The sequence below is a fragment of the Glandiceps talaboti genome, chromosome 11 (genome assembly GCF_964340395.1).
Source record: "Glandiceps talaboti chromosome 11, keGlaTala1.1, whole genome shotgun sequence".
Classification (NCBI taxonomy): domain Eukaryota; kingdom Metazoa; phylum Hemichordata; class Enteropneusta; family Spengelidae; genus Glandiceps; species Glandiceps talaboti.
Window position 1 is genome coordinate 2254124 of NC_135559.1, and position 18377 is coordinate 2272500.

General features: G+C 35.6%; 1 protein-coding gene across 4 annotated transcripts; it reads right to left on the minus strand.

The window, feature by feature from the left end:
• Window positions 1-409: 409 nt before the first annotated feature.
• On the minus strand, window positions 410-16778 carry LOC144442175 (heparan-sulfate 6-O-sulfotransferase 2-like). 4 transcript variants are annotated; one of them, XM_078131446.1, is made up of 3 exons: window positions 16509-16778; window positions 15761-16183; window positions 410-9102 (listed from the first exon to the last, which is right to left on the minus strand). In XM_078131446.1, the coding sequence occupies exons 2-3, from the start codon at window positions 16135-16137 to the stop codon at window positions 8496-8498; spliced, it is 984 nt and encodes a 327-aa protein (XP_077987572.1). In that variant the 5' UTR covers window positions 16138-16183; window positions 16509-16778; the 3' UTR covers window positions 410-8495. The 4 variants fall into 4 exon arrangements, with proteins under 4 accessions (XP_077987572.1, XP_077987571.1, XP_077987570.1 ...); XM_078131445.1 differs by having other exon boundaries at window positions 16500-16778; XM_078131444.1 differs by having other exon boundaries at window positions 410-9099; window positions 15761-16778.
• Between the last annotated feature and the right edge of the window lie 1599 nt (window positions 16779-18377).

The window sequence follows — 18377 nt, forward strand, 5'->3', positions numbered from 1 at the left end:
CCGTATGGCTGTCCTTGTCTTTACTGTACCATTCACCAACTTGCAGAGTTGTATTGGCTATTTCAATAACCATTCATGTATCACCAGGCTTTTAATATATTATATGTGATTTTGTGTTCGAAACATACATACACACACACATCCATCCATCCATACGTATGTACGTACGTACGTACGTACGTACGTGCATACATACACACACACACACACACACACACACACACATACACATACATACATACATCCATCCATACATACATACATACACACACACACACACACACACACATACACATATATACATACATACATCCATCCATCCATCCATACATGTTCTTCTGTCAATTAAATATTAGCTTACTCATCTTTTTGGAAATTGAAGTTCCTTTATTGCAAAATTCACATCAAAAGCACTAAAACACATACAATATATATGTTTTACTTACAAAGTTCTAAAAAAATTGTCAAATATCTGCACTGATATATACTTACACAATAGAATTATATGCATTCACATTGCATTGTAAAAAAATGGCTGCATGCAAAATATATTTGTTTTCATTTTAATATATTAAATCGTAGCAATGAATACAGAGATAATACAGACTTGTCTTTTTTTCGTTTATAGTTTGACAACTTGTATTGTAGTTGTCAGCCAATATGCAGATTTCTTTCTTACATTTGAAGCACTTTTTGAAAATGCTGTAAAACACGAGATTGATGTCCATGTACAAAGACTGGCAGATAATAAAAATGCAAACTTCTCCCACAAGTTCTCAAAATGCTGTACAATGAAATTGACATATACAGTCAAAATTGTCCGCTATGCTTAAACTCCCTGAGGAGCATACAACTTGCAGTGTCTCATCATATAAGCAAATCCTTCACATTGTAACCTATATCCTACCAGGTCCCCCGCTGAGTTGATTGGGGTGCTAAGGTGGTTCATAATGTGTTGAGGATTTTGTCCGTTTAGAAACAAGCACCGATGGCAAGGATAAAACCAACTACATCAAGGAGTCAACAAACATCCAACTATGGTTGTCATAGTTACCCAGCTAAGCAAGAATGTGTATCACTTGGGGACAGGCAGTTAATACTTACTTTGTAAGTAGTTGCCCCCCCCCCCCCCCAAAGAAAATGTAAAACAAACAAAATATGGAAGCAAGAATAAATTTTTAATTAAATCATCAGAAAAATTGTTTAAGGTCAAAGGTTAACATTTGAAAACGTAGCTAAGTTTCTCAAAATGATACAAAAATCTAAAACCTGAAAAGTTTGGTCGTTCACCTGCAGTGAATATAATGGAATTTTATAACCAAAATGTACTTTTAGAAAACAAACCAAAAAAATTCTCTATAAACTCTTAAACTTACTAGTATACTGTAGGGCAATCTTAAAACTGGCTGCATTTGATAGCCTTCACTGAATCTATTATCAACTGGTACAAAATTGCATGTTTGCAAATGTCTTTCTTATACATGTAAAACATAGGGTTGCAAACTTTCAAATTCACTACTTTATATCGAATTAGCTTTACAAATGAAGGTAAAATGAATGAGTAAAAGTATGTTAATATATTCAACCAATTTCCCTCTATCTACATTTTATGTACGATTGATGTCATGGCAACAACCCATCGTGGGTCAAACAGGGTCACATGGCAACTACCCATGATGGCTCAAACAGGGTCACATGGCAACTACCCATCCTGTCCTGATTTTACTGTTGAAAAATCCTCTTTTTTGGACAATCAGGGTACAACCAAAAGGGAAATTATTTGGTGGAATAATTTGCCATTTGTAAACCTTCTGTATGCATAAACCAAATAATCCAACAAATTTTGATGAAGTAAAAACAAAATTGTCAAATTAATTTGTGTATGAACATGGTTATTCTTGCATGAATTCAAATCATGTGGATGATTATTTTTGTTATTTTCATCACTCCAGCACTACATTAGCAATGTAGAATTATTTCTGTAAAGTTAAGGTCAGTGGCCATAGTATTGTACTGCACATAACACACACATCATCAGTAACTGTCAAACACAGCATAGAATAGTAGACAGAGACATATGCTGTACATTAGAACAAACCAGAAGTCTACTTTATGCTAACAGAATTCTCTAATTTATATGAAAATTTCATTAGTTTTAACAAGGTCAATTCTATCAAGCTGAAGTAGGTGATAAAATCATAAAATACAACTTTGTCCCTACTTCACCTCAGCTATTTAAGTTGAACCTTTAATCCTATCACTCTTTTTATAGTAGATTGTTCCATTTCATGATATCAAAGGGGTGACAGATGTCTACAGAAGATTATTCCATTTGAAAAGAACAAAGGGGTGGCCTCTTTCTATGGAAAATTATTCCATTTCAAAAGAATAAAGGAATATGTGCTTTCTATAGATTATTCCATTTGATAAGAACAATGGGGTACCTACTCTCTATGGAAGATTATTCCATTTTAAAAGAAAATAAGGGGTGGACACATTAATATAATCAATGCCTAGCACCTATTGCTTTGTATTGATGATTATTCCACTTGATAAGAACAAAGGGGTGGTCGCTTTCTATTGAAGATTATTTCATTTTATAAGGGGTGGACATGTGATAAAATTCAACAAAGACATATATGCTTTTCAAGTTATGGAAGTCAGTGAGAATAAATATTTCACCCATCCATAATCTATATGTTTAGAATTAGCAAAGGCTGATCCTAGATCAGCTGACTAAGTAATTCACATTGTGTATGCATTGAAATATAAGCACCAAAATAACAACAATGTATGTACATAATACTTTGTAGGAAATGGCAGCATATAGTGTGAAATATCAAACATGACTAAAAATTATACAATGAAATTGAAATGACCAGCGTGAAAGGAATAGACACAACTGTGATTTTCAAGATAAACTCAATTGATAAGACCCCTGTATATAAACAATTACACTCTTTGGAAAGTTGAATTCAAACAATCAATGCCAAGTGTGATATCTGATAACAGGAGTTCGTAAAATATAAGCTGTCAATATTTAGACTGACTTACCATGGAAGTATAACCATACTTCCATGCTGTTACTAAGCACACTATTTTTATAGACAATGTTGCAATACAACGGATTGAACCTTAGACTGAGATTGAACACAAGACATCTATTTTACAACCTCCTGTTATCAGATACCACACTTGGCGTTGATTGTTTTTGTTCCAAAGAGTGTAATTGTTTATATACAGGGACTTTATCTTAAAAAATCACACGTCTCTATTCCTTTTATGCTGATCTTTTGAATTTCATTATAGTTTTGCAGTTGACAGTTATACCACAGGAGATTGTGACAGTTGACAGTTATACCACAGGATATTGTGACAATGTTTAGAGTGTTACATCACTAGTACGGTACTAGTAGAAAATGGTTTGTTTTGGAAAGCATAATATGGCACAAATGTTCACAGGGGCTTGTGGGATGGAATTTGTAACCAAAATTTAGCATTTGCAATTGATAATCTTCCTACTATTGTGTTGCCATGGAGAATAAATGGAATATGCATAAAATTGATTAGAAATGTTAAATTCTATGAGACTATTTCACAAGATGTTTTTTTGACTCTGGTTCATGTTAAACAAAGACTTCAACATTGCAACTCATGGAGTCAGAAATTTGTTGAGAATATTCCCCAATTTTTTTCTAAATTACATCGTCACAAACCATGGCCTCTTTTACGGCACCGACCAAAATGCGTTGTCTCGTTATTTCGCAATGTCATTGAAGAAATAAGAGCTCTGGTGTGCGAGAATGCTAAATTCTGGCTATAGTATAATCAAATTCCAACTTACAAGTGACTGTGGCAATGATGTTAGTCATTTTTCGACAATATTTCAAAATTTTCTAAAAGCTCGCATAATCTAAGCCCACAAATCATTGCATCAGTACAGAAAGGTCGTATCTGCTATACAATTGTACAATTTGTACAATCAATGTTTAAATATACAGATATGACCTTACTGCACTGACATCACAAAATGGCTGTGGCAAGGTTTAGCAAATATTCCCTAATATCCCATAATATTTTCGAAATTCTGGTAACAGTATAATCCCAACCAGCAAGTGACTGTTGCAATGTTAGTAATTTTTAACGTAACTGGAAATAATACCAGCTATCAATACATACAAATTACAGCTACATTATAGAACGGAAACAACTCAGACTTCACATACGGAAGTTGTTCAGTGGTGAAATTTACAATGAATGGAATGACTTCAGCCATATGGCAATGTACAATGTAGTACACAATTACTTTAACAACAGTATATTGAACTACTACGAGATGGCATCATCACTAAATATCTAGTTATTGCATTTTACGGGATGTGCAAAGCCCAAGTGGCAAAATTACAAAATTTACATTTCCTTTCAGATAAGATATGATATGTAGTTGAAACACAAAGGGATAGATGGTGGTTTTCCTTCCTGCTGATATCGTGAACACTGTCAACAAAGAGGAGTATAAACTTTCCTACCATTAGGGGTCAGTCATTTTTAACTGGCTGGGGGTCAGTTTTTGGAAGTTGAACATAGGCTTTAATTCTCAGAATGACACCCCTTTCCATAGTTCCAATGACCAAAGCCAAAGTGACCTCAGTAAGGACCCCCCCCCCCCCCCAGTTAAAAATTACCAGTCCCTTATGACTAATTTATGTATACTACAGCGCATGCTGGACTGAAAACAAGTCACTGACCTGGAAGGTCAAAGGTCAAACCTATGAGGTCATGGGTCACAAAGAATACTAAATGTACACAATATAATAACGTCATACTTCAAAGATGAGGAGTTTTGGTAGTATTTTAAGATGTGTTCAAAAGTTGGAAATACCAGGATTAAAAATAACTAGTCATCATAAAATTCAAATTTTAAAGAATGAGTTATTATTATAATACATATGAAAGTTAATATATAGTAAATTCATTTCTGATATTAGTGCTACAATGAATGCTATAAATATTAACGGGGGCACAGTCTGTAACTTTATTAATTTTGGTGGATATTTTTGTTCCACAGTCGACTATTCTTTCACTATTCCAACTACCAAAACAGGTTGAATCATGTCCAGTAAGTCAGTAAGTAGTAAAATCTAACCTGGAATAGGGAACTTGCTTGCAATCCAGACTGAGCATAATTAAAAATCTTATAAACTTGGCTTGTGCCATTTTAACTGAATTATCATTGAGAGTTGTTAGAAAGATAGTCATGTACATTTCAAGATTTCTAAAAATATTGATAACTAATGACAAGAACGAGAAAATTAATAAACACCTCACTGTATTTGTGTATGTCAATGTGAGCAAAATTAGTCATAGTATACTTATAGAAGCAAAAACCACAACATCATATTTGTAATCATTTGATGAATCATAGGCATTTTTGTACATGTGGTAGGCAACAAACAAAGCCACAGGTCATTAGTCCTTGACCTTTGGAGTTTAAAGGTCATTGCCATAACAACCCCATAGTGAGACTGAAACACAGAACAATCTAACTCAGCGTACACCCATACATGATTTGTGCCACTAATGGTGACCTAGAGTGACCTAGGGGGCCTACTTCTGAGTATAATTATACACTTTGAAAGGAACTTAAGTGGTGCTGGTGTCATGAAAGTTAACCTTGAGGTCACTGTGATTATAATCTCAATGTTCTATGTAAGTGAAACTGAAGTGAAATGTCTGGGATTGATGTTACAAATGGTGACCTAGCATGACTGCAGGCATATTTATAACACACAATTTGACTGCTGTGAAAAGGGAAACCGAGCGATGGGACTTTTGACATTGGGTGACTGCAAAAACAATCACAGAGAGCCGTCACAACATGGGACTATTAAAACTAGTGTTTGGATGTCTGAATGTGTAATACTAGTAATAGTATAGGACACTACAGTAGCCTGGGTTGATAAAATCACTACCTTTGTGTGAGAAGTCCTACAAGTCAACAAAGACTGGTATGTGTGATAGACTTGAGTCAATGAGGCGATATCAGACTTTGATACCAATGCTTGTATTCTGCTATATACCAGAATGCATAGGAATGCAAAGTATGTTACACACCCTTGAGTGTTAATAACTAGATACACACAAAGAGACACAGAAATACAATAAAAAACATTGGCAGACAACATCTACTGTATAAATGAACTAGAAAATATACACAACTGAAAACGTGTTCAGAAAATTGGATGACAATCTTGAAACATAAAACTCATTGCAACATTGAATAAACAAGATATATAAAATATTCTTGGTCTCAAAAGCACCATATTTTGGATAAACCTGACATGACAGGATACGGTCTCACCATGGAAGTAGCTACTTCCATGGTCTCACAATGTACTTGAATGTACACAAAAATTCATGTTTGAAATAGATTTGTTGTAAAAAATAAAATGGGGGGGGGGGGGGGTTCTATAGATTTTGATGATAAAGATGCAATCCACAGAGTTCAACAATAGGTTTTCACTTCACATTTGAAAAAAACAATATCTAGTGAATAATCTGAGAAGCCAACTTTTATGCAAATGAGGTTGTGGTAAAAGTTGGTGAATTTGGAAAACTGATTTTAACTTTCCCATCAGATGTTAGAAGCCATATCTCTGTATGAAATGTATTGTGACCCAATAGACTACGATTGTACATTGCAAAAACAGGATACATAGATCTAAGAAATTCCTACATGAGATTCTATGCTCAACATTTCGTTTTCACAGTTTAATATTACTAATTACTATTAGCTATATCATGTGAAACTAGCCCAGAGACTTGGCTAGCTGACTTGAAACTGTCAATATGTCAAATCAGAAAGCCTAAACTTAGAGGCTTTAGAAAAGAAGTAATGCAAAACTCCTTTGTTATTTTCCTGCCATTTTCCATCTTTGAATAAAGATCAATCTTTGGACAATGTCAGATAAATGATTTATATCATCCATTCATCTTATTTCAACAAATAATACAATTGAATGGTATCCATCTGTGTAAGTGTTTTCAGATATGATGATAATCTCATATATTTTCTCAAGACGGACATCATTTCAAAAGAGGAAAAGACTGATGGATCACTACATCCCCATGGAAACCATACCAGTTTTGAGAAAGACAAATAGATCATTCGGCCTTGTTTCTATATGTCACACATCAATTGTGTACTTGTGGATGCACTACAGTTTGTATGAATATATCAACTATGACCTATGACCTCTACAAAACCTACACTTTGCATTTAGTTATTGCCTCTCTGCAGTTTACCAAAGACACTGATCTGTGATTTGGATCTCTGTTTGAAGCATTAACCCAAATCAGGGGTTATCTGAAATTCTTGTGAAGTGAATACCATATTCTGACAATTGGGATACAATTATAGTACAACATATTCTTTTGTTCAGCAAATTTGTTACACAAATTTTGAAGAATCGACCATTTTTATAAGGGGGGGGGGGTACTGAACAGTTTTTTGTTGAAGCCATTTTACAATCATGATGCAATAAAAATTCTGATAGTATTACAAGTTACTGTCATGGCAACCTGTATTTGTTATATTAGGATGACTTTGATTAGCCTTTCTTGCAACAACTAACCAATCAGTGGCTGTCTTTCTTTGCCATAAACCAATGTCTTTCTACTTTATAAAATAATACAGGTTTGACAATGTGAGGACTGTAACACTAAATATCTTCCAATATTACAATGGAACTTTTTGAAGTTTCTTTAGAGTCCTTTTTTGATAACGGTGTTATATAATACTGTTTCAAAAAATGTCATTCAAAATTGTCATGGATAATTCCAAAAGTAGATAAATATTTATAATTTGTTGTAGACATGATCCAGGTGAGTTGTCTAAATGCTAATTTCTGTGAAGGTGTTGTTACAAAGTCCCTTTTCTATAACTGCACCTTATGGAGCACTTTTCGAAGTCACTTGTCCAACAAGACATATAAGGACACGGTTCATTCTCTTTTACCATATAAGGACAAAGTTCAGTCTCTTTAACCATATAAGGACACAGTTCATTCTCTTTTACCATATAAGGACAAAGTTCAGTCTCTTTAACCATATAAGGACACAGTTCATTCTCTTTTACCATATAAGGACAAAGTTCAGTCTCTTTAACCATATAAGGACAAAGTTCAGTCTCTTTAACCATATAAGGACACAGTTCAGTCTCTTTTACCATATAAGGACACAGTTCAAAGTCTCATTTACAATATAAAGGGCACTGCTTAAAGTCCCCTCTATTCTTTGGTTTGAGACACAGAAGATATGCAAATTTCCATTTCTGAATTCATATGATAAATTTACTATCTTTCAATAAAAGTATTCAAAACTAATGTAAAGTTTTGAACATTAATTGATCCGAAACTGATTTATATCAGTCATTCTTCAAAAGTTGGGTACAGAAAGAAATTTCTGTCCTAACACACTGTCGTACATAAAATCAGTTACCACTTTTCAATTTTCTTCAAGTACTCAATGGTACTGTTTTCCTCAATCATATATTTATACCGTTGCATGAATAAATTCCTCGCAAAGGCGTACAGTTCCAGGTCTAACAAGTTGAGTTGTTTGATTTTTTGCCGTTCGAGATCAGAAACTTGAACACTGCTTCCTTTAGTTTGGTCAAATTGCTCAAAGTCTTCTTCAAATTTCAAACTGAAAGTTTGTTCAAACATAGTCTGTGACTTTCTTTGTAATTCGGTCAAACCGAAAAATGCCATCCGTCGTAGATTTGTTTTCGCACTACTCAAGAGTTTTTCGTTTCTTTCCTCGGGTGCCATGATCGAAATATTGTAGCACCCGACAGATGATAAGTCTGCTAACATCCTCGTTTGCCTATTATTTGCTAAGTTATATGAACAAGTCATAAATTCTTCCAGTGATACACCCTTCCAGTCCTCCTTGTAGCATGAGGGAAGTTCCTCTGATGTTGGTGGTCTTCCATCACACATGTGTACGGCATCTTTCCACGTAGCACCACGCTGCACATGTTGCCATTCACTGATGTAACGAGCCACAGGCTCACGTAACATAGTGATATAATAATAACTGCTGAGATAAAAAAGTCAATTAGAATAAATAATCACCACTTTTACACCACATGTACAATCACAGACATACAATGTACAAAGTCAGCTATGTCAGCTACATTGTATCAATTCAGTTGTGTCAGCTACAATGTATCAATTTGATGATGTTATCAATGCTAGTAATGTAATAAACATACACATAATATACATACAATGTACAAAGTCAGCTATGTGAGCTACATTGTATCAATTCAGTTGTGTCAGCTACAATGTATCAATTTGTTGATGTTATCAATGCCAGTAATGTAACAAACATATGCATAACATGCATACAAGAATGAATACTCTTCGACTCTGGATTCACTCCTAAACAATTATTTGACTGTGAGTAAAATCTTCCTATCTACTTCAAAGGTATGAAGTCATGATGTGTGTATATGAGATTATGATTGTGAGACTTCAGTTTAGACTTAATCAAGCATTTCAGAATTTTAAAAAAGTTACATATATTACAAGTTCATGTCTGTTAACTTCCATGAAACACTGTATGTCCATAGCAAGAATCTCTAGAGTGGCACTGAACAATGAATGTGTAACAAGTTTCAAGTCAGAGTTTCTCAGCGGTCATCAGTAATGCAAGTGATATAAAAAATTATGAAAAGACTCTCCAGAACCCAAAGTTTAAAGAAATGCTGTCATACTTGTACTCCATCATTATTTTCTTCTAAAAAAATTTAATCAGTGAAATCACAGTCTTGAAAGCTTTACACTTTAATGAATTGCACAATTTCCTTGTCAATTATTTAATAGAATTCTGATTGTAGTTACTAGAAATGGTTTGTTATATGACTCTAATGGAAACCAGGTATATGTTGTACTTTTTCTCGATATCTGACCCTACACTGTTATAAAATGATACATGAGTCATAATTAACTCTCCAGACTTGTGTCATTTCTATGTTAGATATTATCTAATTATAGATAACAGCAGTTGCCATGTTAGTCAAGGGTCTCCCATCACATTGCCTTCTTAATGTGTGTATAATACACCTGCCACTCCAAGATACCACCATTGCCTAAAGCTGTCATGACCCATGACCTGACTTCGTTTGGTTGGCTGGTTGTCATTTTATTCATGCTCACACAGTGTATACTGTCAAGCCCAAAGCTGGGATGACCCTTGACCTAACTACACAGGTTGGTTGATTGGCTGTCACTCTATCCATGCTCGAACAGTACTGTGGAGCCCAAAGCAGGGATGACCTTTGACCTGACTATATGGTTGGTTGATTGGTTGGTTGGCTGTCACTCTATCCATGCTGGCACAGTAGTGTCATAGCTCAAAGCAAGGATGATCTTTGACCTAACTGTATAGTTAGGGTGGTAGGGGATTAGGCCTGACAGTTCTCACATTTGTGTAAATGAATCATTCTGCTCCAGGACAGTCAAGAGGTATAGTATAGCATATCAACATCATGTCATCGATATTAAACGTAAACATTGCAACTGTCTGGCTTGCTCATCCACATTTTACCTTGTAATTTATGAGTGACCAATCACCATAAAGAAGACATTAGTCACTAGACAACACCTGTGAAGTCAGGGTTGTTCAGACAGGAAGTTTTACTGGACAAACAAGACAGAGAAAGACAATAAAGGTGTAACAAACAAAACACATGTCAAATATGACCTATGCCTGTTAAAATTTGTACAGGTGGTAGGTATGTCTGACTCCTAGAGTGACTCAATCCTACAATGGTTAATTTCGCATTAATCCAGTACTTAAGATCAATAGTCTGTTCACTCAGTAATTTGGTTTTGTTACTTTTTTCTCACAATCTTGATATTTTTTACATATAAAATAATGTTTCATTATCAATGTACATGTTGTTATGTGATTAACAACATTGTTTCCATGCCTCCAGACACTAAATATGATGTGATAAACCTTGCAGTTGAAGACCTGCAGCATAGTACAGCTGACGGGTCCTCCTAAAGTCAAACCTTTCCGCTGTACAACCTCTTGCTGTGAAGAATATCAGATACTCTTTGCAAGGCATGATAATAAACTAAACGAGTTTCTTTGTAAATATTCACGAAATAATGGTTTCTCATGTTCCTTTATTTTAACCAAACAAATTTTCAAAGGATTATATTTCATCCATGAAAGCAGAAATTAAATTATTTATGGAGTAGAATCACTGGTGGTGGCATGTATTTCTGATAATCAAGGTCCTTCAGAATAAAAATTTACCATTTAAATTTTTTTTTTTTTAAACCCTTCAAGAACACAACAAATACATGCATGTGGGTGGTGGCATGGAACATTCTGTGAATTCTTTTTCAACAGCATAGCTGAAAACCATTAGTATAAAATTAATTCCCAGACTCAGAATTACATAACTACTTTGTTAGCACACCACCTGGCTAGACACTCATATTTACACAGATATTGTGACATTCAATAAAACCGTTTATGTTATTATTTTTAGAATTTCCGTAAAATAGCAAACAATAGAGAAGAGAGACGTGATATTTTAATGGTCAATATATAGTTTGGAATTATTCCAATCATGAAGGCAGTCTGCATATTGGAATTTGGTACATATAAATTTACAGTTGGAATAACAAGTAATCACATGTCACTTTGGAACACCTGTTGGAGAGAGGGCCATCTTGAAGTCTGCAATACACATTCTGTTTACTTAAAGTGGCCATATGGATGAGAATTGGGTATTTATTTTGGATTTTTATTTGATAAAACAGCTTCACAATGTTTTTCTACTTGAAAAAATAAAGCGATAGAACATATACCAAGTTTATGTTCGCAACTCAATAAACTGCAAAACATTAAACAATGTGTAAAATGTTTGTTATTGTACGTACAATAACAAACTTTTTACACTTTTTGCATCTTTTTGCAATGTATTGAGTTATGAACATGAACTTGGTATATGTTCTATCGCTTTATTTTTTCAAGTAGAAAAACATAGTGAAGCTGTTTTATCAAATAAAAATCCAAAATAAATACCCAATTCTCATCCATATGGCCACTTTAACAAGTTTCTGAACTAATGAAGATTAGTTCATGTGGTAGACACAGTGTACAGGAAATGACCCTAACAATTGATATTACTCTCTCTTTTTCTAATACCTTCTTTGTCTGATATTTGTTTGGTTTAGTAAAAAGTCTGTTTCAGAAATTCAGTTCACACAACTCACTGTGCAATAATACAGTTATGTTGATGGAGACTTATACATACAAGGAGACAATACCAATCAGTTTCTTGATCAATGGTCTTAAACCTATTCCTATCAATAAATTGACACTCGTCAACTCCCTAGCTTGAATACCACATGTCTTAGTACAGTCAGTCCACTGTTCTACATACTTGCTGAGTTAACCACAATGTTACATGTAAATATAGTCTTGCTGCTAGATGTTTGGGCTTTCTTTTGATACGATAAGCGAACAGAGTTCGCAGTGAGGGCTTCACCCTTGATAGCTATGATCGCGTATTATTGTATTGTTTCGGAAGAAGGTCTAGCAGCTAGACTAATGTAAATGATGCAGGATTGAATCGCTGTACTTTTCAATACTACTTATCTACCTTATCTGTGAAACCATAGGATTAACAAGAATTATTCTTTGTCCAGAGTCAATGTTGTTTCATAGCTATGCTGACAGACAAGGTAGAAAATGTCTATGCTATGGACATAAATATTCTATTCCTAATCTAACATTGGCCTTTTTACCTAATTCTAACCTCCACCATATTGCTTCACAACTTAACTTTAGGCAAAAAAAAAATTGTTTCTGGTCAGGACAGCTTTCCAAAATGATGCAATTTTTTTTGTTTTATTCTCAACAAACCTGTCACTCAGTCTACTATTTGTGGCAGTTCCTGTTCTTTTTATTTAGTATTTTAGAGCAAGTGTGTATGTGGGGCGGATGTCATTTGTTTGTTCATGATTGGCTCTGCAGTTTTCTTCACTGAAGTAGGGAGGGTTATTTTTGTGTTTCCCCACAGATCTGCAGACTGCATGGGCTGGACAAACACACACAAAAAAAGACTGACATGAGGGTATGTACATGTAAGTGTTGTGCACTCTGACCAAAAACGATTCCTTTTTTTTTGCCTTAAATACTGGGTATGTATTTGGTTCTAAATTTAGTTCAGCTCATTTAGCTGCCACAACTGTTGTGCCAAAATAAATTGACATTAAAGTGGATTTATTCCATGACAGTAATTCCAAGCAAGTACAATTGATTTCAGAACAATAGCCAGACAAAGACAAATTATCTAATCAAGTGTGTCAAACTGATGCCATAGACATTGGTTGCCAAAATAAATTGGCACCTGAGAGTGGAAAATTGTCTTTCTGCTGAAGTGTTTGCATGCAGAGACAATTACACTCTCACTATATATACATACATGTAGTTGGTTGACAAAACTAAAGGTTTGTTGTCATTGCACAATGTCAAACATGCTCAACAACCGAACTTCGTTCCAGGGGGAGGGGGAGGGGTCCTGGCCTCAATGCAATTGCTGAACTTCATTTTTGCACTTCTAACAAAGTTTCATAAACTTTCACACCTTCAATGATAAAAGCTTCTGTATTTACTAGTGAGATTTGATAACAATGTACTTCTAATGTGAGATACAGTGCTGGATTGACAGTAGTATTATCATGCCACTGTCTATGGTTTATCATCATTGCAGTGAACAGGTTCATAAGGTTGTAACTTCAAGTTTACCATCACGTTTTTACATTACATCGATCGTAGTGGTGTGACCGCTACAAATTTCATCATATATATTGTGATGTTGCACGTCTGAACGTTTGTTTAGGGTGAGTGAGAGGGGGTTTGTGCTAAATGAACAATGTTCGTTATTTGAGCTTGTGCGACATTGTGCGATGGTCCCTAAGACTTTAGTTTACCCATGGTGGTCTCCACTTACTTGGACAAAGCAACTTTCAGAATTTAACATAACAATATCTGAATCTGTCTTGTTCTTTTAATTACATTAATTATTTATATATGCATTTGGCAGTATTGCATATCTTTTGCTTTTTATTCACCTAATGAATATTCATGATGGTGACAGATAAGACCATCCAGCACTTCTTTGTGATGGTTCTTATCTCTCTTGTTGGGCTTGTGAAAGGTCATCTCCAATTTAATGACCATAGTCTTAGTAAATGATGTGTAGTAGTCTATATGTCCTGGACTACTGTTAATTTGGTAGTCTAGATACAATGTTTAGTACATTGTGTGCCCTGGACTACTGCTAATGTGGTAGTCTAGATACAATGTTTAGTAGTCTATGTGTCCTGGACTACTGCTAATTTGGTAGTCTAGATACAATGTTTAGTAGTCTAGATACAATGTTTAGTAGTCTAGATACAATGTTTAGTAGTCTATATGTCCTGGATTACTGCTAATTTGGTAGTCAAGATACAATGTTTAGTAGTCTATATGTCCTGGACTACTGCTAATTTGGTAGTCTAGATACAATGTTTGTATATTGTGTGCCCTGGACTACTGCTAATTTGGTAGTCTAGATACAATGTTTAGTACATTTTGTACCCTGGACTACTGCTAATTTGGTAGTCTAGATACAATGTTTAGTAGTCTATGTACCCTGGACTACTGCTAATTTGGTAGTCTAGATACAATGTTTAGTACATTGCCCTGGACCACTACTAATTTTGAGCACTTTAATACATGATGTAAACTGATCAAAAATCTTGCCACTCTTATGACCATCACAACACCTAATAATAACTCCCATAATAGTTCCATACACAATTATTACTTGGTCAGTCATATTGAGACTAACCATTTAATTTATACTTTCATGTCATCATAACGGAAGCATAGAATTAGTTTGATTAATGGACCGTTACATTGGAAATTACAGACTCTGCTGTGATATATTGTTCCAAACTCAAATGACTAACATGCAGCCATGTGAAAAATGCAGGCTACAATATTTTGATATAAAACTTGTGAATGACGACATGCTTAGCTGACCATACAACGATGTATTATAATACAGAGGCATTAATTTATCCTTTAAAATGCAACTGTTTTTTTTTTATTTGTACATAATTTTTACTATCACTGAGATGGTGCTAACAGACATGATAGATACAAAGTCTCTCTGTAAATAAATTGTGTACATTATTAATATTATTACAAAGGAAACAATGGCAAACAAAATTCTAACTTAAAATATGATGGTATTCAATATTTGTCTAGCTTTGTATTTCATGGCTGTCTGAGATAAATTTGATATAGCATTTTTGTTTTTAGTGTTTTTTTAAAGGAGATTGAGATTTCTCTGCTTGTTGTGAATACATGCGTATGTCTGCCTGCTGTAAGTAATAAATATGTTAATATAAATATATAACAAAAAATAAATAAATAAAATATATATTGGTAAAAATATAATAAATATTGGAAGGAACAGATAAAAATCATCATATTAAATTTGCATAACTGCAATATGGTTACCAAAAAATCTGCAAAGAATTACTACACCGTTTTTTAAAATTCCAATGGTATAATAAAACAAAGGAAAGAACAATACACACACAGTTACAATGTAAATCACAATGAATGTGTAGAAAACTTTGACATTAAAACATGTGTACACAAGTTTGCAACTTACCGTCTTTTTTTCTCCTGTCTTTCTTTCTTGTCCATCATATAATCAACACAATTTACCAATTCCGTCCAGTCAGCATGCAAACCACACGACCAACCTGTAGAAAATCTGCTAAACAGCCACAATTCTCGGTTGCTGCCAGGTCGAAAACAGTCACATTTTTTCTGTCCTCTGTAACATTTACACGGTTGGTCAAGATCGATATCCCGGACAAGGTGTCGCCCGAATGTTGACCCCCCGGTCTTTTGAATGTGCAGAAAAACTAACACGTCTGTCCCTGTGATATTAAACCCCAAATCTCGATCTAGCGTGTTTTCATTGAACGTTTTACTTTTTGCCTTTTTTATTCTGTTCTCGGTGTCTACATACGCTCCATTCATACTCGGAAGTGGAGTAGATAGTTGATGTAAACTGTTCCAACATACACTGTAATAAAATATGATCGCAACGCTTGTAAATACGATGATAAAAAGAAACACCTTTAACATACGACTGTGCTCCATTTTGGTGGGAAGTCGTTCTTGTGATGGACACAAAATCTGCTTACAACTGCAGACCAACTACACTGTCTCGATTCTTATGAAGACATATGGTTGCCAGATTTGCATACAATTTCCAGACAGAGATCGTGAGTAACTCCTAAATTTTGATGTGTAGACAACAACACCGACTTCAAAGATTAAAAGAAAGACGGTTTGCTAATCCAACATGTCAACACACAAACGGAATAAGGCTAACCAACCAAAGAGACCTTGGATTTTTCAACGCTGAGTCTTCACGCAAAATCAATTCAGGGCATATACTGCCAAAATAACGTGGCTCTCTTCTCGGTCAAATCGGATCGCCGACAGTCAGCTCAGATTTTTTACACGTAATTTTCACACAGCGGAAAGCAAGTGATTCACAGAAATGCTAACAGGCGATTTCACTCGGTTTGCTTCAAGGAAACTGTCTCTGACCGGATGGATACTCCCTGCCTTGCATTTTTATCAGTTGACAACAAAAAAGTCCTCTTCCGTCACGTACGTCGCCATATTTAACATATCCCACATTGCCTCCAACCGGAAGATTGCTTATTTGTTTACATTCGTGCATGCAAGACTTCACGTTATCGGCTGCTACCGTTCAGAGCAAGGTAGGCCACTTTGGGTACGTATAACGTTAATTTGTCTTCACTTTTATTTCATTTATTTAAATATGTCTGTTTATTTGTCAATTTAGATGTTATTTAATGTGGTATTATTTGATTGGAGTAATTATTTATATTCCTAAAGTTTGTTAATTGATCATGAATTGGTTTATTATTTCATTGACTATTAAAATCCATACATTTGTTCACCTGTGATTTATTTTACAAATTTTACCGTACCTCCAATTGTCATAAATTATCTGTAATATTCTCTGAGATTTTAAACCCAGCCGCTCAGTAAGCAATCTAATACTATATCTGGGCACTGCCGGAGTTGTGTTGGTTTTGGTGGTAGCAGCCTACTTGAACTTGGTACTTGTATGGCTTTAGCGTACGTTGCACTCTCAGGTGACAACAGTCAGAATTGAGTCAAGGATTCTTTATACACCATGTAATGCAAGCAGGGTTACCATCCATCCATCCACCCATCCATCCATCCACCCACCCACTTGTCTGTCTGTCTGTCTGTCTGTCTGTCTGTCTGTCTGTCTGTCTGTCTGTCTGTCTGTCTGTCTGTCTGTCTGTCTGTCTGACTGATGGATGAATGGTTGGTTCGTTGGTTGGATGGATGGATGGATGGATGGATGAATGAATGGTTGGTTGGTTGGTTGGTTGGTTGGTTGGTTGGTTGGATGGATGGATGGATGGATGGATGGATGGATGGAAGGGTGGGTGGGTGGTGGATGGATGGATGGATGGATGGATGGATGGAAGGGCGGGTGGGTGGATGGATGGATGGATGGATGGATGGAAGGGTGGGTGGGTGGGTGGGTGGATGGATGGATGGATGGATGGATGGATGGATGGAAGGGTGGGTGGGTGGATGGATGGATGGATGGGTGGATGGATGGATGGATGGATGGATGGATGGAAGGGTGGGTGGGTGGATGGATGGATGGATGAATGGATGGAAGGGTGGGTGGGTGGATGGATGGATGGATGGATGGACGGACGGACGGACGGACGGACGGACGGACGGACGGATGGATGGATGGATGGATGGATGGATGGATGGAAGGGTGGGTGGGTGGATGGATGGATGGATGGATGGATGGAAGGATGTATGGATGGATGGATGGATGGATGGATGGATGGATGGATGGATGGATGGATGGATGGATGGAAGGGTGGGTGGGTGGGTGGGTGGGTGGATGGATGGATGGAAGGGTGGGTGGGTGGGTGGGTGGGTGGATGGATGGATGGAAGGGTGGATGGGTGGGTGGATGGATGGATGGAAAACTCTATTAAATGAAGGATATGGATGAATAGGTGGATGAGTAAAAAATTGGTGTACCCATGATAGTATTGCTACACACATCATTCACTATTTGTCAACTGAGGGTGTGGAGAATGTATGATTTCACTATATGATCACTGTGGTTAACTTTATTTCATCAGATGAATAAAGGTGTATATATAGATAATAACTAC

Coding starts and splice junctions, on each gene's coding strand:
- LOC144442175 (XM_078131443.1), bottom strand. CDS start 16,260: ATGGAGCACAGTCGTATGTTAAAGGTGTTTCTTTTTATCATCGTATTT. Junction 9,103..15,760: donor AGACAGGAGAAAAAAAGACG/GTAAGTTGCAAA, acceptor TTTTTATCTCAG/CAGTTATTATTATATCACTA.